At 39.8% G+C, this 24679-nt stretch overlaps 1 protein-coding gene across 3 annotated transcripts in view; it reads left to right on the forward strand.

Annotated features, from left to right (window-relative positions):
- The window catches only part of FAM171A1 (family with sequence similarity 171 member A1), a 118822-nt gene that overhangs the window by 89350 nt on the left and 4793 nt on the right, over positions 1 to 24679 (forward strand). For all 3 annotated transcript variants that reach the window (XM_081933747.1, XM_081933746.1, XM_081933748.1), the window contains one exon: positions 23884 to 24000. In XM_081933747.1, coding sequence (XP_081789873.1) covers positions 23884 to 24000 — 117 coding nt within the window. The remainder of the gene's footprint in view (positions 1 to 23883; positions 24001 to 24679) is intronic.

Raw genomic sequence — 24679 nt, forward strand, 5'->3', positions numbered from 1 at the left:
CACGACTTTACTTGGAACAGCTTCCAAGTAAGGATATATGTAACACTGTCAAACATCTAGATCAGGGGTGTCAAACTCAAGGCCCACAGGCCAAATCTAGCCTGCGGGGTATTTAGATCTGGCTCATGGGGCCTCCCTGGAAACAGTGAAAAGTCCAGCCCAAGATGCCTCTGCCAGAGAAATCGGAACTCAGGAGGACCGCATATAATCCCCTGAGCTCTGTTTTCGTTGGCACAGGGCTGCAGGAGGTCATCGCAGCCTAAAACAGAGCTTGTGATGGCCACAGAGCCCCCCCCCCCAAGCTCTGTTCTCATTGGCAGTGGGTTAGAGGAGGCTGTCATGGCCAAACATGGAGCTTATGAGGGCTGTGTGCACCATCACCCCTCAAGCTCTGTTTTTGCTGGCAGGGTGCTGGCAAAACTACTAACAAAAGTGGCACTTGATCACAAGGCAAGAAATATTTCTCCTTTTGCATTTGAGCATACATAAAAGGATAGAAAAGGAGAAAGGGAAAGAGGAAAGACAAAGAAAAAAGAAGAAGAAGGGAAGAGAGCAAGCAAGGAAAAAGAAGGAAAGTGGGAAAGGAAGAAAAAAGGAGAATGAAGGGGAAAGGAAAAATAATAAGGAACGAAAGAAGGAAGGAAGGAAGGAAGATAGATTATAATGAGGGAAGTTCTACTTTAGCACTTGGCCACCAGAAGCCCTGCTGTCCTTTCACCATTCCCTTGTCTCCTCCTGGCCTTTCTTAGTGGTCTCCCATCCTATTGCTGAGGATGCTTTGGTTATAAAGCCAGTTATCCTTGCATGGAAAGGAAGTGGGCCTCCTTCTGACCCACCCACTTTTCCCTCTCACACACACCATGAACAATCTGCCCAAAGAGAGCGAGAACAGCAGCAGCACTAAGAGGTAATTGCAGCCGGGCACACCATTGGAGAAGTGGCACTGTGCTGTGGGGTCCCAGTGCCCTGGGAGCTCGAGGGCTGGGCTAGGTACCTCCTCTTTACTGCCTAGGGCTCTGGACAGCCTGTGCCACCATCTGAGGGTCCTCCACGTGGCCTGAGACAGCAAGGCTCCTCTGGAGGACAAGAGTTTGATTTCTCCCTGGTCTTGCCTTCGTCCACTAGAGACAGTGGATCCCCCTCAAGCCCACCAGGCCACCGTAGATGCCTCTTACATGGGTCATGCTTACCCCAGCCACGCTTACCCAGCCCCCTGAGGTCAAACACAAGCCTGATGCAGCTCTCAATGAAATTGAGTTTAATATCCCTGACCTAGCTCTGGCTGTCCCAAACCTTGGTAAGGACTTGTGGGACCATAAAATAGAGAAAGCCATAGAAAATAAAGAACTTAAATTGCTCTGGGACTTTAGAATTCAACAGACAGGCACCTGGCACATAACACCTCAGCAAAGTGGATACATGACTTTGAGAAAAGCATTGGTAACAAACAAATACAAGTATTAGAAATAACAACTGAGATGGTCAAAAATCGAGTAAAAAAAGTAAAGAATTGGACATCACCTGGAAATGACCAATTACATGGTTTCTGGCTCAAATATCTGACCAGTTTACATGCAATATTGGCCAGGCAACTGAATGAAATTTTACAAAATGGTCAAATTGATGAATGGTTGACAACTGGAAAAACATACTTGATTCAGAAAGATGCAACTAAAGGAACAATACCTGAAAACTACAGACCAATAACATGCTTGCCAACAACCTTCAAATTACTCACAGGCATTATTGCAGATAACATTATGGATTATTTGGAAACAAACAACATCTTGCCAGTAGAACAAAAAGGCAATAAAAGAAGGAACAGGGGCACAAAAGATCAGCTCCTGATTGATAAAATGATATTTGTAAAATTGTGAGAAAAGAAAAATGAACTTGAATATGGTCTGGATTGATTATAAAAAGGCATTCGACTCATTGCCACATAGTTGGATCATAAAATGCTTAGAAACAACTGGCATTAGCAAAAATATTACATCCTTCACTGAAAAGGCGATGAAACAATGGAGAACTGAGTGGACAGTAGGGAATGAGAACTACGGAATGGTTAATATCAAGCGAGGAATTTTCCAGGGTGATTCACTTTCGCCTCTTCTCTTCATCATCGCGATGATCCCGCTATCGGTAATCTTAAAAAAAATGAAATTAGGCTACCAAACAGCCAAAGAAGCTGAAAAAATTTCGCATTTATTATATATGGATGATTTGAAACTCTATGGTAAGTCAGAAATAGAAATCCAATCACTGACAAACACAGTCCGAGTATTCAGCACCGATATTTCAATGCAGTTTGGCATGGAAAAATGTGCCACTGTATCCATAAAAAGGGGCAAAATCACTGCGTGTGAGGGAATTGAAATGCCCAATGGCCAACTAATTAAATGCAACGAAAATGAAGCCTACAAATACTTAGGCATTCTGCAGTTGGATAACATTAAACATGGAGAAATAAAAACTATTGTCAGGAGAGAGTACACCAACAGAGTTAGGAAAATTTTGAAATCTAAATTAAATGGTGGAAATACAATCAATGCCATTAATACCTGGGCAATACCAGTTATAAGATACACAGCTGGTATAGTTAACTGGACACAAGCTGATTTGGACATTTTGGACCAAAAAACCAGGAAACTAATGACAATGCACTACAGTTTACATCCACGCGGTGACACTGATAGACTATACCTGCCCCAAAAATCAGGTGGCAGAGGATTATTACAAGTGAAGCAAATAGTTGAAGAAGAAAAACATGCACTGGCTGATTATTTAAAAGAAAGTCAAGAACATCTATTAATCGAAGTAAAGAACAAAAATCTACTGAAGGCCCAACAGACGAAACAAGAATACAGAAAAGATGTGATAAAATCAAGAATGGAGAGTTGGCAGAACAAAGCATTGCATGGTCAATTTCTGGAAAAAATAAAAGATAAAATGGACAGAGAAAAAATTTGGTTATGGTTAACAACAGGTACATTGAAGAAAGAAACAGAGTCACTAATCCTGGCTGCGCAAGAACAAGCTATCCAAACAAATGCCATTAAGGCCAAAATCGAAAAATCCTCTGATGATGCCAGATGCAGACTCTGCAAAGAAGTTGATGAAACTGTTGACTACATACTCAGCTGCTGTAAAAAAATCGCGCAGACTGATTATAAATTGCGGCACAATTCAGTAGCACAAATGATCCACTGGAATTTGTGCAAAAATTATAATATTAAAATAACAACAAACTGGTGGGAACATAAGCCTGAAAAAGTCACCGAAAATCAGATGGTCGAGATCCTATGGGATTTTCGTATACAAACAGACAAAATACTGGCGCATAACACACCAGACATCACACTGGTTGAGAAAAATAAGGTTACAATCATAGACATCGCAATACCAGGAGATAGCAGGGTCGACGAGAAGGAACATGAAAAAATCGCGAAATACCAGGACCTAAAAATTGAAATTCAACAATTATGGCACAAACCAGCAGTGGTAATTCCAGTGGTAATCGGCACACTGGGTGCTATTCCAAAAGCACTGGAATTACATTTAAAACAGTTAAAACTTGACAAAAATCACCTTCAGTCAAATGCAAAAAGCTGCACTGCTTGGATCTGCACGTATATTACGAAAATACGTTACAAGGTCCTAGGCCCCTGGGTGGGGCCCGACTAGTAATCAATGCCAGACCCGGCGAATCAACTGGCCGCTGTGATACAATCATATAATAATAATAATAATGATGATGATGATGATGATGATGATGATGATAATAACAACAACAACAACAATAACAATAATAAAAATCAAGAGGCACAAAAAATCAGCTGCTCATAGACAAAATGGTACTAAAAATTCAAATGAAGAAAAACAAATTTAAATATGGCGCGGATTGATTATAAGAAAGCATTTGACTTATTACCCCACAGCTGGATTAACTCCTGTCTGGAAACTTTGGAATCAGCAAAAATATCTGTACATTTTTGAAAGCAAATATGCGAAAATGGAAAACAGTTGTAACAGCAAATGGGGAAAACATTGGTAAAGTTAATATCACATGAGGAATCTTCCAGGGGGACTCACTTTCACCACTACTGTTCAACATCGCATTAATTCCACTGGCAATAATCCTACAAAACACAAAACTGGGCTACCAAATCTCAAGCCAACATGGAAAGATAAACCATCTACTATACAAGGATGACTTTAAAATGTATGCGAAAAGCCCCACTGAACTTAAATCAATACTCAACACAGTTCAACTGTTCAGCAGTGACATCAAAATGAACTTTGGACTTGAAAAATGAGCTATATTATCCATGCAGTGAAGAAAAATGGAAAAAATAGAACTGGGAAATGGAAATGGAAGCATAGTGAAATACCTATACCTAGACATATTGGAAGCAGATAACATATTGAATGGAAAAGTCAAAGAGTCAATGCAAAAGGAATTCATCAGGAGGGTCTACAAAATATTAAAATCAAAGCTGAATGCTGAAAACATAATTAAAGCCATTAATACATGGGCAGTTCCAGTAATACACTACTCAGCTGGAATCATCGTGGACTTTGGCTGAACTGGAAAACTTTCACTGGAAAACACGCAAACTTTTGAATATGTATCATGCTTAACATCCATGAAGTGACATCAACAGGTTGTACCTGCCACGAAAAATAGGGGACAGGGGGCTATTGCAAATCCACCAAACTGTAGCAGAAGAAAAACAAAGTTTGAATGATTATGTGAACCAAAGTACAGGCTGTGAAAATGAGAACAGTATAAAAACAACAGAAGCAAAGGCAGAACGTAAGGAAATACAGCTGGATGACAGGTTAAATAGATGGAAAACCAAAGCTTTGCATGGACAGCACTTGAAATACATTGAAGGAAAATATGATGATAATTTGATATGGACATGGCTTAAGATGAGAACCATCAAGAAAGAAACAGAAGGTTTAATACTCGCTGCTCAAGAACAAGCACTACGAACTAATGCCATGAAAGCGAAGATACAAAAATCTACTGACAATCCAAACTGCAGACTTTGCAACAACAAAGTTGAAACTATTTCATATTTAATATGTAAATGCAGCAAAATTTTACAAACTGATTACAAAGCTAGACACAACCAAGTTGCAAAATTAATCCACTGGTCATTATGTAAAAAATATGACTTACCTGTATCCAAAAAGACATGGGAGCACGAAGTTGAAAAAGTTACCGAAAATGAGAAGGTGAAGATCTTATGGAACTTTCAAATACAGACGGATCGTCGTTTGCAATACAACACGTCAGATATCATGGTTATAGAAGGCTGAAATGTGCAATTTATTCACATAGCGGTACCAGGAGATGCCAGAGTCAAAGAAAAATAACTCAAAAAAATCACAAAATACCACGACCTGGCCATCGAAACTACCCAATTATGGATGAAACATGTAACAGTGATACCCATTGTCATGGGGCACTTGGTACTATGTCCAAGAATTTTTTAAGATACATCAACAAATTGCAGCATCCTGCAATAACACCAGCAGAACTGCAAAAAACTGCACTACTCAGAACATTGTATATTTTAGGAAAGTACTTGGTTGATACCTAGGACGCTGGCAGCAACCCATATCAACCATCAACCAGTCACTGGTATTTGTGATGCATTTTTGAATGTTCAGTTGACTGAGTTTCATGTTTAATGAATAAGGTATATAATAGTAACAACAATAATAACAATAGCAATTATAACAACAACAATAACAACAACAACAACATCCCAGGATCTATTATTGAGATCCTAAATAATATAATAGTGTTTAAAAACTAAAAACTAATAGTAGTAATCACTTTCAAATTATGGTGCCTTTAGAAAATACCAATTCTGTTTGCAAATAGAACTTTTCCTTAATCCATTCATACTATATAGAAAAAAAACCTACTACATCTGATATATCCTTAAATTACTCATTTATTTCATTTCTATTTATGTTGGTGGTCTATATAGTGCGTTTTGCTGGGATTCCCTGCTAGGAAAAGACCCGATATCTTTATTACTGAAAGCAATTATTCTTTCTTCTATGGCCATAGAGGTGCGGAATTAAATCATAGCCATTGTTTTACTGCATCATTATCAATCTATTTATATGCCATATTATTTCCAGCAAGCATGATGCATTGCCAACAAAACTTAAATGCCTTGAGATGCTATCATAGTAAAATAAAGGAGTAGCACCTTTTACATAATTGATAAAATTAGCAGCCTAATATTTCCCTGGAGACATTTTTACATTTATTCCTCAGATAATATGCATTCAGCAGTAATTGCTTATACTTAGTTGATAAACAAAGAGATGCATTAACAATGCAGCATATACACATATTGAACAAATCCTAATGCAATCATCTATCAGTTAGCTGGTTATGTTGATTAGAGAAGGGAAGTAGCTTGAAGGCTTTCCCAAAATTTAGTGGAAGTTCAGAAGCTTAAATAACGTCTTACATGTAGCAAATGTTGATTCCCCCCCCCCCAAACTCTATTTCCTTTTCCTGTCGAAAAAGGTTTTCTCTGTTTATTTTGGACCACATGCAAGCTATTGAAACAATGGATCATTGCAGATTTGCTCTTTGTTTTTCATCCTGAGTAATTTTATGCCAACATAAAATAGAAAAGGGGTGGTTAAGGTGCTAGATTGACATCAGGACTCAGGTTCTAATCCATCCACAGCCACAGAAGCTCACAGGGTGAGTTTTGGTCAGCCATTCTCTCTCGGTCTAACATATCTCACAGATTGTTGCAGTGGGAAGAAAAGCAGAAGGAACACTAGCTAAACTGCATGGAGCTCCTAAAGGAAAGGTAGGATTTAAATTGGATGAATGGATGCACAGGTATAGTATCAGTGGTACCTGGCTCAATAGTAGTAACTGTGAGAGGAATCTTAGAATCCTAGTGTACAATTACTTAACTATGAGCCAGCAGTGTGCTACAACTGCCAAAAAAACCAATGCAGTCTTAGGCTGCATTAGCAAAGGGATAGACTCAGATAGTGTAAATTGTTAATACCTTTTTATAATGCATTGGTAAGATCATCCAATTTTGGTCTTCATATTATAAAAAAGATGTTGAGAGTCTAGAAAGAGTACACAGAAGAGCAACAAAGATGTTCAGAGGAATGGAGATTAAAACATAAAGAACGGTTGTTGGAATTGGCTATATCTAGTTTAATGAAAAGGAAGATTTGTGGGCACATGATAGCAGTGTTCCAATATCTAAGGGCTGTCACAAAGAAGAGGGGGTGAACCTATTCTCCAAAGCACACAAAGGCAAGACAAGAAGCAATGGATGGAAATTAATTAAGGAGAGACGCAATCTAGAACTAAGGAGAAATTTCCTGACAGAACAATTAATCAGTGGAACAATATTCCAACACTGGAAATTTTTAAGAAGAGATTGGGTAACCATTTGTCTGAAATGGTATAGGGGTTTCTGCCTGAGCAGGGGTTAGACTAGAAAACCTCCAAGGTCCCTTCCAATTCAGTTACTCTGTAATTTCAGAGTCTCCCAAAACAAGGAAAAGCACTTTGCAGTATAATTCCACCATTGCTTTTCCTATTTTTTAATCAAATTTTATTCATTTTTAACAAAATATAAGATACAAAAGAAAATAAAAAGTAATGGCAAACTAGGGGAAGGGAAAAGGGAAAAAGAAAATGTGGGGTAGGAAAGGAAAAAGAAAAAAAGGTGTTGATTTCCAACTCTTTTTTGCACAGTAGAATAACATTACAATCTCAACTTTTTACTTTTATACAAAAGTATATACTAGTCATTTCTATAACAACAAAATAACACAAAACAAAGTCAAAATTTCACTTTTTTCCCCATCACAAGCACACAGTCTGGAAGCAATTTTCAAATAGAAACAAAATTAAATATATTATCTTCTTTGGGTAAATCAATCGATTTAACAATCTCTGCTTTTCCTTGCTGTGAAAAATAATATATATTTCTGTTTACTCATTTATATTTATAGACTATCATAATTCATATTAGTAGAATTCAGTATACTGTTTCACATTTTAGCCCTAAAGAAAAAAAATATTTTTCTAAATTTTAAAGTATTGAACTTTTCTTTAAAATATTTCTAAAATCAATAAATTCTAAGACATCTTTTTTTTTAATTTAACTCTTTTTAAACTTCCTCTTAATGTACATACATTAAAATTCACTTTCAATAATACTTCACCAACTTTAAAAATTGCTCAAGCTTTATATATAAAGGAGAGGGTGAAAAGTTATTTTCAAATCCACTTCATAAACCCAGAATACAAAACTATACTAAAACTTTCTTCTCAAGTATGTATGATAAACAAAATGGGATATACTGATGTCTTAGGAATGGGAAGAATGGATGTTGAATTTGTTTTTTTATGTTTTGTTTTGTAAAAAGTTTAATAAAAATTACTTTAAAAAAGAAATAAAAAATCTTTCTTCTCATCTACTTTTAAAAAAAGATTTAGGTATAGTCTTCCAAATATGCCTACTCTTGGCCTAGTTGAATTTTTGAATCTTAGCCAACTCTGGAACTACAAAGCATTGTTTCCTACTACTCAGGAGACAGGAGATGACCCCAGATAGTAATAAGTTTCTTGGTGAAGAGGTTCTTCCTCTTTTAGAACCTTATTTATGTGCAAAACTGATCCCCTGAGAAAAGAACGACCCACCTCATTTCAGAGTAGAGATCCAAATCAGATATTATTTTTCCCAGTAAGAGATCTTGGCTTTGCATCACAAGGAAATATCTTTTCTTAAAAACTGGACATCAGTTTCAGTTTTCCCAAGGACAGTAGATAGCAAAGTTTGCTTTCCTTGTCAACAAGAGAAGGAAATATTTTTATTTTGTTCTCTTGGGTTTTTCTGTTTTCAGTTTAAATGAGAAACAGTTTCTGATGTGCCGTACTTAACTTGCTCCAATTTATTATCATGTATCCTGGACAGACTTTTTGTTGTTATTGCAAATTGTAATCCATTTGGAGTAGACGTTGGGTCACCAACCATTTGGATCTCAGGGACCACTAAATTCATAAATTTAAATCCCGCAGACCACTAATATGATCTGCCTAATGACCAGCTGGGTGGGCATGGCAAGCTGACTGGGTGGGCATGGCCAACTCAATTTTACTCACATCAAGGGGTGCCTTGCCAGCATCTACTCGCCACTCCTCGCCTGCCCATCAAGGCTCCTTAGGGCCCCAACAGGAAGCAGTTGCTAAACTAAGATGTGTGCATAATAAAATGTATATTGTTTTTTTCTAGGATTCATTTCTCTCCAGATGTCCAGAACAGTTCATTATTCTATCATTTATGTGTGTGTGTGTGTGCATGCGTGCGCGTGCGTGCGTGCGTGTGTGCAACCCCTGATATGCACAAATATGGGAGGGAGCATACTGCTTCACTTTTCTGTCTTTCGGCTCACCCTAGGAGCCATCCAGGCAGAAAGCCATTTTTTAATGTTGCCTTGTTACATTTGTGTTGCATTTGTGCTGATAAATAAATAAAGGGAGACTAGTATAGATCTATTTCAAGCTATTTAGGTCTCATCAGCTAGCCATACCCTTACTGGGAATTGAACCTGGGCTGTATTACATATTAGGCATGTTGTATTAGCCACTAAGCCACTGCCTAATATGTAATACAGCCCAGGTTCAATTCCCAGTAAGGGTATGGCTAGCTGATGAGAGCTAAATAGCTTGAAATAGAGCTATACTACTCTCTCTTTATTTATCAGCACAAATACAACACAAATATAAAAAGGCAACATTAAAAATATGATTTTCTGCCTGGATGGTCTCCTGCAGTGAGCCAATAGACAGAAAGGGGGAGTGGGCATACCAGGGGTTGTAACACAAATACATACCTATTTCCCTGGCTCAGCTGATAAGGAGGAGAGCCTGTGGATTAGTGGCTAATATATCTGCCTAATATGTAATACAACCCAGGTTCGAATCCCAGTAAGGGTATGGCTAGCTGATGAGAGCTAAATAGCTTGAAATGGATCTATACTAGTCTCCCTTTATTTATTTATCAACACAAATACAACACAAATACACACACACACACACACACTTACTCAATAGTTTTATATAGCACCCTGGGAAGTCAGGCAATTTGTTTTCTCAGCACAGGTGATGGTATGTAGCTGTTGCTTCTTGCCTTAAAGTTCATAATAAGAATTCCTAATGGAAGTTAAAATAAATCCTAATAAAAAGCATTAAATAAATTACGATTCCCTTTAACGTGACATAGTTTCCTTATGTTAAGATGGAGACTTTTGACTGTTTCAGAAATGGGTATAATAATATTGCTGCTTGTGAAACTATCTATAGTTACCTGAATTGTGTTTGTAGTTCTTCCAGTTTTTAACTTAGATAACTAGGATTCAAGTGGGGTACTGATTTGAAAGCTGGGGAACCTGTTTCTTAAGAGAGTGCAGTAGGGGTACAAAACACATATACACTTGCTGTTGACTATCTTTAGCCTGAAATCTTAATGCATTCCTATATATTCCTACATGCAAGCTTATGGGATTAGTGTACTATATCGGGGTATAGATGAATACCAGATAAATAGTAAAAGAAGACAACAAAAATATTCTGGATGCAAAATTCATCAGAATATTGTTTTCCGTTGTTTAAAATTAACTTATCGTTTATATGCAAAACAGGTTGGTTTTATGCCAAGCAAAGTGTTATAGTTAACACAATACCTCTAAATTGCTTTTTTACTTCCCATCATTGTTTTTCAACCTACAGAGAGGAAGTTGATAGTTCAAAGTTCATAGCTTATAATATTGAGACGGGGGAATATGTTTAATTTTAAGATTGTTGATATCTTGTTTTAGACATCCTTTTTTACTTGTTATTGTTAAATATTTTTCTCGGAAAGGAAATATATCCTGTCCTCTACAAAAAGCATAGGTCTTAACTACTTCCAAAGAACTTTCTGTTTCCTTGTTGCTACAGAAATAGGAGCCATCAGGATCAGCTACATAGTATATTTAATGCAAATGTAATTGATAATATTGTAGCGTAGGGAAGAAAATATCTGTTTTACTATATTATGTTGAAAATCTACTGAAAAAGCAATTAAAAACAACGTATAGATACATCAGACAGCTTTACTAGAGTAAAATATTTACAACTAGTTCTTAAATATTTTTAAACCATAACGTGCTTGCTAAGTCATACTGAATATGGTCCAATCTTGTAATGAGGCAGTGTGAAAATTTATATTATGACTCAGCATTATTAAGTAAACTTAATAAGCCGAGCAGAGAGGGTAGAAAACAGAAGCATTAAGATTTCTTCTGCAATATAGATAGATGGCAAATAAATTTAACAAATAAATAAATATATCACAAACCTACAACCCTGGAATGACAACTAAGTTACAATTAGGAGAAACCATTTTTGACTGCAATCATCCGAAAAGAACTACAGGAGAAAGTAAGCATTTTTTTTACTGCCTCGACACCAATGGAGTTTAAGAACACAGTTCAGTACTCCCAGGGTTTTTTTTTAATCTGAATGTTGGAACAGAACATTACAATAATAGAGTTGTAAGAGACTTTTGAGATGTTCTAGTCCAACCCTTTACTCAGACCCTATACCATTTCAGACATTTTAAATCCTATTTAATTAGATTTTTTTTAAAAAAATATTTTCTCAGTCTTACTTAAACCTGTAAATACCTATTGCATCAATTTTGATGTCTTTAATTAAGTAAAACAGATTTTAAAGATAAAATATTATTTCATTACCTAAGTGGATGTTTTATACGAGGTCAGTTTAACATGGCACAATAAATGGGACAGTTTTGTCAATCTGGTTAGCCACAGCCAGACTATCCTCTTTAAAGAAATGTTGAAAGTTATAGAAGTCATGGAGGGTCACATGACATCCCTCTTTGATACAACCTAAAAGAAGGTGCCATACCCTTACCAGACTATTTCCCCCATCTGGTCAAACAGTATTGTCTCCTTTTGACAGTAGCCTTCCTTGGTTTCAAACAAAAAAGCTTTCAGTTATTGTTCGCTTCTCAGTCTTTTTCTGCTCAAAGATGATTTCAGATTATTCTCAGCCCTGTATGATTTCGCCACAATGTGCTGTAACTCTGGAACTGTGGCTTCCCATTCCTTGCTTTACATTTTCAGCCATGCTCTTTAGTAGCTGTTTATATTTTATAAATGTATTTATAACATTATGCTTGAATATTATTCATAAAATGCAAGAATTTAAAACACCTGCACAAATGTTGTTTTTTTTACTACAGAAGCAACCTGTGTGTTTTATGCCAGTCTTGCAGTGTGTATTTTGAATTAAATTAAGGAAGCTACCTACGTGTGTATGATGCGCTGTCTCTCTACTTCAGATGTAATTAGAATTGCTAAGTGCAGGGACAGGCATGTTCTTTTGTTCAGTATTAGACAGGTCATTTGCACATACAACAGGAAATGACAGCAGAAACAAAAGAGCAAAGTTCAACTTGGATTTTAGTAATAAATCAAAGGATTATCTTCCGGAACATTTTTTTCCTTAGAGCCTGCACACAAATATTAATTTTTTACTTATCAGTGTCCCTGAATATCCAGAATACTTACATAAGTTTGCCAAATAGTACTCTTTTATAAAACAGTAGCCAGCTGAAGGAAAAACTGCAGCTGGCTGGATGTCCTACAAAAAACCATCCAACAATTGTGGAAATTGAGGAGGATGTGATTCCTGATAAAACTATGTTTATTTAAGCTATTGTCTGTTAACTTTAAAATAATGTCCAGAACTCCTGTGTCAGTTTTCCCAATCTGCTGCGTTTTAGATATGTTGGACTACAGTTCCCATCATATTGAGTCAGCAAAGCACACTAGGAAAAATGAGATTTTTAGTGATCTCTGATACTTTGACAGATGGGGCATAAAAACTAAATGTTGAGAACTCAGCGACTATAACAGGTGTCTATGGAAATTCTTAGTCATCTAGATCATAATTGTCCCAAAGGTGCAATTGAACTGTTTTGAGATGATATTTTGCTTCCCATCCAAGAAGCTTCAGCAGTTGTGACTAAATAGTGGGGAATGGAAGGATAATTTCTGACAGTTAACAACTGGATGGTGGGGGAAATGGAAGCATTGTATTTCTTTGCAGTCATCTGGTCATTAGCATTCTCTCTGAGAGCTGTTGAAGCAACTTGGGAGGATTTTCTGTGCCCTCAAGGTCACCTGAATCAGAGTGAAATGGTTGTGGAATCGTCTTAGAACTGCTGAGAGGACTGCATTGTAGACAGGAGATATATGGTGTCATATTCTATAACAGGAATAGGCATCTCTTCCAGATATTGCTGAACTGCAACAGTTTCCAGCATTCTTCACCATTGGCCAGGTTAACTAGGAATACTGAGGTGTATAGTTCAGGAAACATATGATCAGTTACAGGGTTGAACAGAGTTCCTTCATGCTGATCCAAAACATTATTTTCCTCCACTAGACCAGGGGTGTCAAACTCAAGGTCCATGGCTCACATCTGGCCCACAATGGAGTTATACCTGATCTGCGGTGCCGCCCTTGAAACAGCAAAGGACTGACCCATGGTGCCTTATCCTGGCCCAGGCCAACCAGGTGCTGATGTACAACCCGATGGTGGCATCTGGGCCAAAACACAGTCAGCCTTAAATCCATGGGCCACCCTAGAGCCAGTAAGGAGCTGCCCACCCACCCCCATCCCCGAGCGTGTACAGAGGAGGCAGTGAGCGCATGTGGGGCCTGGCATCCCTGGGTACTGTCTTGCCCCACAGGTAAGACAGTTCCCTTTCACCCAAGGCCCAGCCTATGTAATCCTACTTGTGAATATGATAATAAAATCATATCAGCAAGTTGTTACAGTAAGTATTTAAGATCATCGGCGTATGTACTATGGGATCTTTCATTAACCCTGAAAGTTGCTGATATATAAACTAAATAATAATGGGGCCAGGATACATCCTTGCCTTACCCCTTTATTTGTGTGAATCCTGTTAGTCAGAGCCCCATTAACCCCATACTGCACCTTCAAACAGGTACTTGTGTAAAGGGCTTTAATCAAAACCAGGACTCTAGGTTCTATTTTAAGAAGTGTCAGTTTACTCCATAGTACTTCTCTGTTTACCATATGAAATGCTGATGTAAGGTCTATAAAAGCAGCAAATGGGTCTCCTCTTATATGCATATTTGGCAATTAGATGGTTCAGGGCAAAGCAGTTAGCAATATAGATCAGCTTTGTCTAAAACCTGCTTGTTCTTCTATGTGGACATTATTTTCCTCTACCCCAATTTCAATTCTGTTTAAAAGATACCTAGCATATATTTTTGCTGCAGTGTTAATCAGGCTAATGGGCCTATAATTACTAGGATCCTTTTTATTCCCTTTTTTATATATGGGAACAACTATTGCCATCTTCCATCCATCAGGTATACGGCAGATGTTATTTATGTCTGTAAAAGGACCTGTCAATACTGCCCCACTCCAATTGGAAATTTTTTAGAATAATTCTGCTGGTAAAAAATCTTTGCCTGGGGCTTTAGTGCTCTTTAAGCTTTTAATGATAGATTGTATCTCCTTTTCCGAGACTGGTGGCCAAGGAGTGGCGGAGTTCTAGGGCAGCGATGGCGAACCTTTTTTGGCTCGCATGCCATAAGTGGGGGTAGCGCACGGGGGTTGTGTGCAGGCGTGCTGCACCCCTAATGCAATGCGTGACACCCCCCCTAGTTCGTATGCGCACACTACAGGTGCGACCCCCGTATATTTGCATGCTTTTTTTGCTCTCCCCAGGCTCCAGAAGCTTTATAGGAGCATGGGGAGGGCGAAAACCGCCTCCCCCGCCCCCCAAAAGCCCTCCGGAGGCTTCAGGGACCTTCAGGAGGCTTCTCTGAAGCATCCGAAGCAGTCACAACGACTCTCCGAGCAAACCGGAACTCAGAGGGTCATTTTAAGCACTCCGAAGGCTTCAGGGACCTTCAAGAGGCTTCCCTGAAGCCTTCAGATAGCTCAAAATGACCCTCTGAGCAAACTGGAAGCTTCCGGTTTGCTCAGAGGGTCATTTTAAGCACTCCGAAGGCTTCAGGGACCTTCAGGACACTTCAATGAAGCCTTCAGAGCGCTCAAAACGACCCTCTGAGCAAACTGGAAGTGACTTCTGGTTTGCTCGGAGGATCATTTTAAGTGCTCCGAAGGCTTCAGAGACCTTCAAAAGGGTTCCCTGAAGCCTACAGGGCAGTCAAAATGACCCTCCGAGCAAACAGGAAGTCCATTCCCTCCGGGGGGCGGGGGAGGCTTTTTTCGCCTTCCCCAGGCTCCTATAAAGCCTCTGGAGCCTGGAGAGGGCGAAAAATGGCTTTTAAAAAGGGTGAACTCAGCTGGCCAGCATGCACATGCGCGCTGGCCAGCTGACAGGGCAGCGCCTCGCGTGCCCTGACAAATGGCTCCACGTGCCACCTGTGGCACGCCATCACTGTTCTAGGGTTTACTAGATTAGTGCTTAAAGACTTTTTCTCTACAGGTTCCATGGAAGCAAGCAAACACTGATAATAATTCTCCTAGTCCTTAGCAGAGAGAACGCAAATCTCCGTTCCTTTAATGTTATCCTTTTTTTATATTCCCTTTTTGTGTGCAACATCTCAACTTGTATATGAGCGGTAGAATTCCTCTGGGTAAGCCTCATGGCTGCCTTCAATTTCTTTTTCAGTCACTGGCATTCAGGATCAAACCAACGGGGTCTACCCACTCGGGGTCTTTTTGTAGCAGGTTTCGTTGTTAGGTGTTTCTTCAAAATATTACAGAGATTAGAGAATGCATTGAAGGCTGACAGCCACTCAGTAGTAGATGACTGAATTGTTCTAGCCCTCTTAGTAGCATTCTCTGTTTTAAGGCAATCTAATATTGCCTTAGTATCAACTTTGCCCCCAATTAACCTTTTATTTTGGACCATCTCTACCTTTTTGGTGAGCTATCTGTCAGCCATGTTATATGATCTTAAATCTGAGCAGCCTCGATGTCATGCTTACAGGCTGATGATCGCTATTGTCGCTAAAGTGTACTGTGACCCCTGAAAAGAGGTTGACTATATCTCTAGACACACAAGAGATCCAGTACACTGCTTGATTTGGCTGAGTGGTATGTGTAAGGATATGCGTAATTCTTATTCCAGAATGTGGAGATTACCCTTAAAAATTAAAAGAATAGGAGCAGGCCATCAGCATCACTTTCGCAGTCTCTCAAGAGCCACTGAGGATGGTTATCAAAAAAACCCACCTCTTGGACTTCCTTCTTCTTGATGACCTCATACAAAGAGGGACATAACCTAGTGTTCAAATCTCCTAGTAATACCACTATGGACTGAGGGTACAATACATATATATCATCTAGGATAACTTCCAAGCCCATCCAGTATTCAGAGTTATAATACCGGGATGTGTTTGGAGGGATATACACATTTACCAATATTAACTCAAACTTTTCATATTCAAATTTGACAGCTAGGAAGTATGAATATTTATCTTGGTTATATAGTTTCTCCCCCTGCCATTTGCAACTCTTGTTTATAAGAATGCATAGCCCACCAGGAGGTCTCCATTTATCTTTTTTGCTGGGTAGGCCCACCTCTGGAAGCCTGGCAGTTGTACTGGTTCGTCCACTTAGGTTAACCAGGTTTCTTGTAAGGCTATTACATCAAATCTAGGGAGAAGGCTTATTAGTCTACTATCAACTATGGTTGGTTGGCTATCTAGTAAAAATTCTGGATGTCAACTTGATGTTGGAGCCGGGTCGATATCATCTATGCTTCCCATATAAACACAGTTGTTGTGAGGTTCTTTCTTCTCATGGGTTGCAGAACTTGTTGCTCCTCTATATCTTGATTGCCAGTGTGCCTATGCCCTTACTCCAATAATGATTTTTTTTCAAATGGGCTTAGATCTATAAATGTAGATTTATGTCCATTTTTGAAGGGACGTAGCTGAGGATTCATCTTGTGAGAAGATGTTATGGGAACTTCTAAGTCAAATGAGGATGGAAGCTGGATTATATCCTTAGTGTTTGTCGGTTTAGGGGGCACTGTGTGATGAAGTCCTTTGTCTTTCAGCTGTTTCTCAGAGTCTAGGTCAGTCAGTGCCGTTACCCCACTGTCAGCTTGTGTGACACTACCTTTTTTTACTATTGAGCTAAAGGCAGATTGTTGGTTAAATATATTGTCCCAAGGTTGAGTGATTAGTGGAGCCAAATTAAATAGAGGCTTTGCTATAGATTGAGTTGTTGTCAGAGCCTCTTTAAGATCATCCAATCTTTGAATAATATTCACTTGCTCAGGTTCCGGCAATGCACTGAATAGGTCAATCAGCATTTCTTCTGGAACATCCTCAGCAGTTTCTGCAGCTGTGGATAACACAGTTTGTATATCACTCCTTTGCCTTCTCAGGGTTAATTCAGCTGCAGCAGCCTCAGGCTTAGCAGTGTGAGGGCTGTTGGAGCCTTGATTTAAAGCAACAGTTTCCTCTTGGTGAAGCTGTTTCAGGAATGGGCACACTTTGTCTGAGCAAAATACCCGTATTAGAAATATTGAAAAGGTGCTCACAAGGGCTTCATTCTAAGGAATATAGAGAGAATTGTGGTCTACTTAAACAATAGGAGAATTCTCATACATTGCCTTCTCGCTGGCAGCCACTCTGCATGTAGTAGATCTATCAGAGTAAATTCACACCAGAGCAGCTGGCTCAGGGACAGCCTAACAGCTTCTCTACGTGCGGTCAGGGGAGGCAGGGGAGGCAGAGCCTCACCTCTCATCATGAAATAATAATATATAATAATAATATCCATGAGGGAGTTTCATATATATATAAGAGGAAGAGGAGGAGGAGCGCACGCGGGGCGGTGCCAGCTGGGCAACGGGCGGAGGCAGGAGGGTTCTCGGAAGCGCCAATAACTTTCCTGCTTCCGCTGTACTTTGCGCGCTCCTCGCGACTGCAATAGACATCCAGAAGTGGCAGGGGCTTGATGACGTCACCGCAGCTGCCATGCGTGGACGGACAGAAGTAGCCAGAGTGGCACCGAGGCAGTCCGGCGGACGGGCAACGGAGGATCAGGCTGCCTGATCCTCCATCGCTCGCTCGCTCACTCCTTCGTCCCCCCGGACCCCTCGGCGCCACTCTGGTTACCTCCATCCGGCCGCGCCCAGCAGCGATGTCAGTGACGTCATGAAGACAAAGTGGCTTGGAGGCGAAGTGCTTTTCAGTGCTTTTCTGTGCGTCTGCCGTTTAGGTAGATAGCCGGATGTCCTAAACGCCAGACACACAGAAAAGCACTGAAAAGCAGTTGCTGTTGGGGATCGCGGAGCACGAGCCGGCAGAGCGTGCTCAGGAAGGCGGGGAAAGGGATCATGTGTGCTGGAGGATGAGGCAGCCTCAGCCTCCAGCACACGTGGTCCCTTTCCCCACCTTCCTGATGATGTCACCTGATAAACCTCACCGCACGTCACTGTTCTCTATTACTCCAACACTCTCTATTCACTTTGTTGTCATATATTTGCAAAGTAACCTGGTTAGTCTGCAGACTGTATTTATACTGGTCATCTCTTAGTCCTTTGCCTGTTTGAGTGTTTTCTTTTTGAGTGTTCACATTTTTGGAAGGAAGACAAGGCCTTTTCTCTAGTTTCATTTTCTGAATTAGCCATCCCGTATCTATCTGTGGTTGTCCTCCCAAGTCCTTTGGCAGTATTTGGATGGCTCCTAACAAACTTTGCAAAAGATTCTTTCAGGGAGTTAACCTTATTTATGATAGTTGATAAAAGTTCATAGATTGAGTTTACAGTTTGAGCTGTAAGCAAATGTTGTCTAGAGAGGAAATCTATCACATTTTCCCCCTTTAAATGTATTACATCTCCCTCCTGTGCAAGGAAGGCTGCTGATGAGTTCCGAGGAGCGGAACCATTCTCCAAGAGGGAGGAGGACAGTTCTACATGCTGTTTGCTTTCAAGTTCAGTTTGTAAGTCCCATTCCAATGAGTCACATAAATTAAATTTATTTGCTAAGGCGACTGCAGATGAGCTACCTACTGGAACAGACTGTCTGTTTGCAGTATAATCTTCCATTTTCTGCTGTTTCAATCACTTGGATGAACTCTCTGTTGCAGGGTGCTGTCTCTTTCTCCTTTTCCCCATTCTTAAACATCCTGGCTGCCTTTTCCAAAAACAGAGCAGTTCTTTGCAAAATACTTAATTTTAATTTTTCTAAGCTGGCTGGAAGTGGAGTTGATCATTCTGCCGAGGTTTCAATAATTGCATTCCCCCCTTCTCCTCCCCTTAAGATAGGAATTACAACCCCCTTCCCCTCCCCTTAAGATAGGAAAGAGACAAGTTTTCTCGTCTCCAGTATTGGTCTCCTTTTGTTGTGGTGGTTGTTAATGCTTCCCTTGCAACATTTCTATGGTTCTTGGTCAAGGTCGGGATAATTGCAAGCGGAAGCTTTTTGCTCCATCTTCCCAGGCCAAGGCTTTCTTCGCTTTCCCACTTGCTCTGTATGGTTCTCCTGTTCTCCAGCTGTTAACAAGTGAAACAGTAGCTTTGCATCTTATGTGATCCATGGAAAAGAATGAAAGTTGATTTGTTTCTGCCGCAATGTCCAAGTATAAAAGATTAGTCTCCTTTTTGCCATTCACTTAAGAATGGATTAAACTTATCATGGATTCTTTCTTTTATTCCCTCCATTGTTCAATTATTTCTTTTCCTCCTTCCCTGCTTTACATTTAAAATCCTTCCTTCACTCAGAACACAGTCAGCTTGTGGGGCAAGATGGTCCTCAGGGATGCCAGTCTCTTGTGCTCGCCACCTCCTGTGCACACGCCCAGGGTTGCCAGTCTCTCCTCCTCCCCTCGTTCCTTCCTGAGCACTGAGAAAGGAAAGAGATGGGAATGAGAATCATGGAAGGAGAAAGGGAGGGTGGGAGGGAAGTAAGGAAGGAGTTTATAATGAAAGGGAGGGAGGAGTGTCTGAGGGAAGTTCTGCCTTAGCACTTGGCCCACAGCAGCCCTACTGCCCTTTTACCATCCCCTTGTCTCCTCCTCCTGACTCTCCTGGTGGCCTCCCATCCTATTCTGAAGATGCTTTGGTTACAAAGCTGGGTCTCTTCGCAAGGAGAAGGAGAAGGCCTCCCTCTGACCCACATACTTTATCGTCCCGTACACATCATCAGCAATCTGGCCAAGCAGAGTGAGGACAGCAGCCTTGAGGAGGAGGTAAGCGCAGCTGGGAATCCCTTTGGGGAAGCATGGCAAGACTGGGCTGTGGGATCCCGATTCCCTGGGAACGTGAAGGCTGACTGGGTGTTTATTCTTCACTGCCCAGGGCTCAGAGCATCCCACATTGCTATCCGGAGGTCCTCCACATGACCTGGGAGGGATGGCGAGGCTCCTCTTGTATACAAGGATTTGGTGTGTGAAATTGCTGCTCTCAATTTCTTCCACTAGAGACAATGGCCTCACCCAGGCCACCACAGACATTTCCCCGACATGAGCAATGTCAACCTGGCCATGCCCACCCTGGCCACACCCACAACCACCTCAGCCCCTTCCCCCCGAGGTCAACCACAACCCTGATGCGGCCTTCAATGAAATAGAGTTTGACACCCCTTCACTAGGCTGAATAAAAATTTAATTTATTCACTATGGATAAATTAATCAGCTTGGTGTCCAAAGAAAGATGATTGTATTAATTCTCCATAAGATAAAGTGGAAGTTCATATCAAAACATTGGAGCTATTGTATCCTCTGAAAGATTTGGTGTATTTGCTTTAAGGGCCTTTCCAGGCCATCTCCAAATGTGTATATGTGCACAGACACTTTGCTTTGTTCCAGCAGAAGTGTTGTGTAAACAATCACGGGTATGCCTAAGTTTGGGAAGACCTCTGAGCAGCAAAGATTCAAGTTAATTAGTTAAGTAATTAGCTGTTCATTAAGAGGAGATGCATCTTTACTTTCTTATCATTAAAGTGACCAGTACCTAGATCATGATGTATCTGAGAGCTAACAGTTCAAACAAGTCTATATGTCGAAAGATAGAAACCTATGTTATGCATAACTTTCCCTTAAATGAAGGCTACGGGTACAAGCATAGGATATCTTTGGCTAATTAAAGGTATTTCCATTCACCCATTGTGTTTACCCTACAGTTAATCAGAATTATATTCATGGTGCCCTCAGAGTGTTCCAGTTGCTGTTCTCAGAGGGTGAAGAGTGTGTGCCTTTCCTCATCTTCTTTATTTCTTCCCTTTAATTTGCAGGGAAAGGGGGAAATGCAAGTCACCCTGTTTTGTCGAGTAACTTCCAAATATCAGGGGGTTGTGGCAAGGTGCTATACATCCTTGGCTTTGTCTAGGAATAAATCCAAGGAATTGGCAGACCCCCCTCTAAGTGGCCCTTCACTTCCAGAGGAGATCCTGCAAAACAGTGCATACTGCATTTTCTTGAAACAAGTTGAGAAAGTTTCTGAAGTCTTCTGGAAGCCCTATAGCATTGTGGAGATAGGAGTTATAGCACTTGTTCCAGATTAACCTAGTCTTTCTGCGTGGAAAATGTTAGGTCAGCCCTGCAAAAAGATTTGGAAACATTCTACATCAGAACCATGCAAAGATATTTGCCTATTGCACCAAAGGACAAAATGCTTTCCTAGTATATCTCTTAATATTGCATTACATTGACTCATCCTATCTAGTCAGGCAGGGAGGATATCTTGCAGATCACATCCACTAAAAAAGAATTGATGGAATCCAGGAAGAGAACTTTCTTTGTTGCTGTTCTTGAGGTTTAGTATGTCTCACCCCCCCCCCCCCAAAGATGAGGCAGCCCTACTTCTCTTATGGCCTTCTGAAAGAATGTCTAGGCCCGACTACCAATTCAAAGGGGAAAGGGACCAAGAATGATGGTGATTCTGGGGGCAGTTGGTGAATTCAGGGCAGTCCCTCTATCTCTTTTAACTTTGTAATATATTCATTTTAACTTATTTTTAATTAACATTTTGCCTCTGTTTAACTGCTTTTTTACTACTATATTTTTTAATTGTACACCACTCAGAATCACTTAGGGGAAATAGGTAGTGAAGAAATTAGTTGATAGACAGACAGACAGGCAATATCCTTCTTTCCACCTGATTTATAAAGTGCAGTATAGGTTGTGTTGAGACACAATTTTGTTCTCTCACACTGCTTGCAGTCCTCAGTGTATGCCTCTGCCAGTCAGCCCCTTGCTCTGCTAATAGTGACAAAGCCTCTCCCCTAAATTGCAGGAGCAGGTGATGTCCTCCAGATGTGTAGGGGCTGCACCGCATTCAGGTAGCTGGGAGTTATGGAAGGTGCAGATCCAATACTTAGGTTGGGGAAAGATTCAAAATGCAGCGGGATCTGAGCCTGTGAAGCATAAGGGATTTTAGATAAGTTCATGCCTCCTCACAGCCTTCACTAGTAAAAGAAAACAGGCATTTAACTTGTAACTAAATGTATCATAACTCACAATCACTGAAGGAATTTTATTTTGTCAAAATAGAGGCATTGCTAAATTTTGGCTAGGTTGTATGCAGTGTGTGTGTGTGTGTGTGTGTGTGTGTTGCTTGTACTACTTGTGTATTAAGGCTATTAAGAAAGTCAAAAGCAAGATATATCTTTATAGCAGGGGTGTCCAAACTTGGGAACTTTAAGACTTGTGGACTTCAACTCCCAGAATTCCCCAGCCAGCCATGCTGGCTGGGGAATTCTGGGAGTTGAAGTCCACAAGTCTTAAAGTTCCCAAGTTTGGACACCCCTGCTTTATAGAAAGGCTTTATCTGCCTCAAGTTAGGAAGAAAAAATGTGTTGAAAAACCTACCCACACCCTATCCACAAGTCTCTGCTCCCTCCAAAAATGGGGAGGATGCTTTTAAAGAGGCATATATATTGTTTATTCTGAAATTTCTAACATCATTTTAGCTTGGAGAGATGTAGGCTTTGTATTTCCAAATAACACAAATAGTTTTTGGTAATGTCAATTTACTAGAAATGCAACTGTAACACCAAGTAAAAAAAACTATTTAAAATCTGACACTAGACCAGTTTTTGTTCTCAGCATCTATAATATCACACAATCCTTACATGAATACTGGTCCACGGATTGAAAAAAAACTAAATGTTAAGGATTTGAAATAATTTTTTCTGTCCCCCTTTCAGGCAGTCCACTGAGATACCCAATGGTGGTCAGTAAAGAAAACTACTAGCATTTAATTTATAGATGATATTATTACAGGTAGTCCTTGACTTACAACCACAATTGAGCACAAAATTTGTTAAGTGAGACGTTTGTTAAGTGAGTTTTGCCCTATTCTACAATCTTTGAGACATTTGTTAAGTGAGTTTTGCCCTATTCTACAATCTTTCTTCCCACAGTTGTTAAATGAATCACTGCAGTTGTTAAGAACAACCCAGTTGTTAAGTGAATGCTTCCCCTCTGACTTTGCTTGTCAGAATGTCGCAAAAGGTGATCACATGATCCTGAGATACTGCAACCATCATAAATATGAATCAGTTGCCTAGAATCTGAATTTTGATCATGTGACCATGTGGATTCAACAGTTGTAAGTGTGAAAACTGATCATGTCAGTTTTCAGTGCCATTGTAATTTTGAATAGTCACCAAATGAACCATTTTAAATTGAGGATTTCTTGTACTTTTACTCAGTTTCTGCATCTGAAAATCACAATCCATTTATACTGTAATAGTCATATAGCTTTGTTTCTGTTCTCTTCTATTTTTTATCCCATATTACAAATTTCTTTAAATGTTTTACAGGGACGTGGTTAAAAAGCAATTTAGGGACTATTGAACAAGAAGGAAATGGATTGACCTGGACCTATATTGCCTCCCAGCTGGGATATTGGGTTGCAGCCATGTCACCCACAAATCCAGGTAAGACTGGTTTTTTTTTTAATTTGCCCCAGTATAGAGGGGTGTGTGTGTGTGTGTGTGTGTGTGTGTGTGTGTGTGTCCTTTAGACTGTTAGTCTCATGCTAAATATAAGAGAATTACTTAAATTGGAAAAAAGGAATCCTACATTTTTAGAAGCACTGTTATTGGCAGTTTCTTTCTCCTTTTGCAACTTGGCAAGACATAGCCAGAAAATACTTCTTGCTAGAGCTTTTCAGAACACTGAAGGGTCTTTAAAGGTGACTTTAAAGTTTGTTAAGGTTTTCCAAATATTTCAATAGATTTTTTTTTTTTTACAAAAAAGAGTTTTAGCTTTAAGGAGGCTAAATATGCTGCAGCAATTTAGGTCACCAATGGTTGCATTTTGGATGTCTATAAAGCTACCAGGACAACTTCCAAACAGTTGTAGAATAATCCCCAAATTAAATCATTGTTATAATATGTAGAATGTGGTGGTTTTAGAAAATCATAGTATGTGCAGGATTTATACCTTTCCTGCTATAAATAAACTTATTTCCTTCTTAATTGCAAGAATTGCCACATAAGTACAACACAAAATGGTTATCAGCTCTGATATATGATCAGTGTAGTCTTGATTTACACATAGACGGAATAAGCTAGGAATAGAGTAAAATTTGTAAAGTGAGAAATGGATCATATC

This window comes from Natrix helvetica (genome assembly GCF_964273705.1).
Source record: "Natrix helvetica genome assembly, chromosome: Z".
Classification (NCBI taxonomy): domain Eukaryota; kingdom Metazoa; phylum Chordata; class Lepidosauria; order Squamata; family Natricidae; genus Natrix; species Natrix helvetica.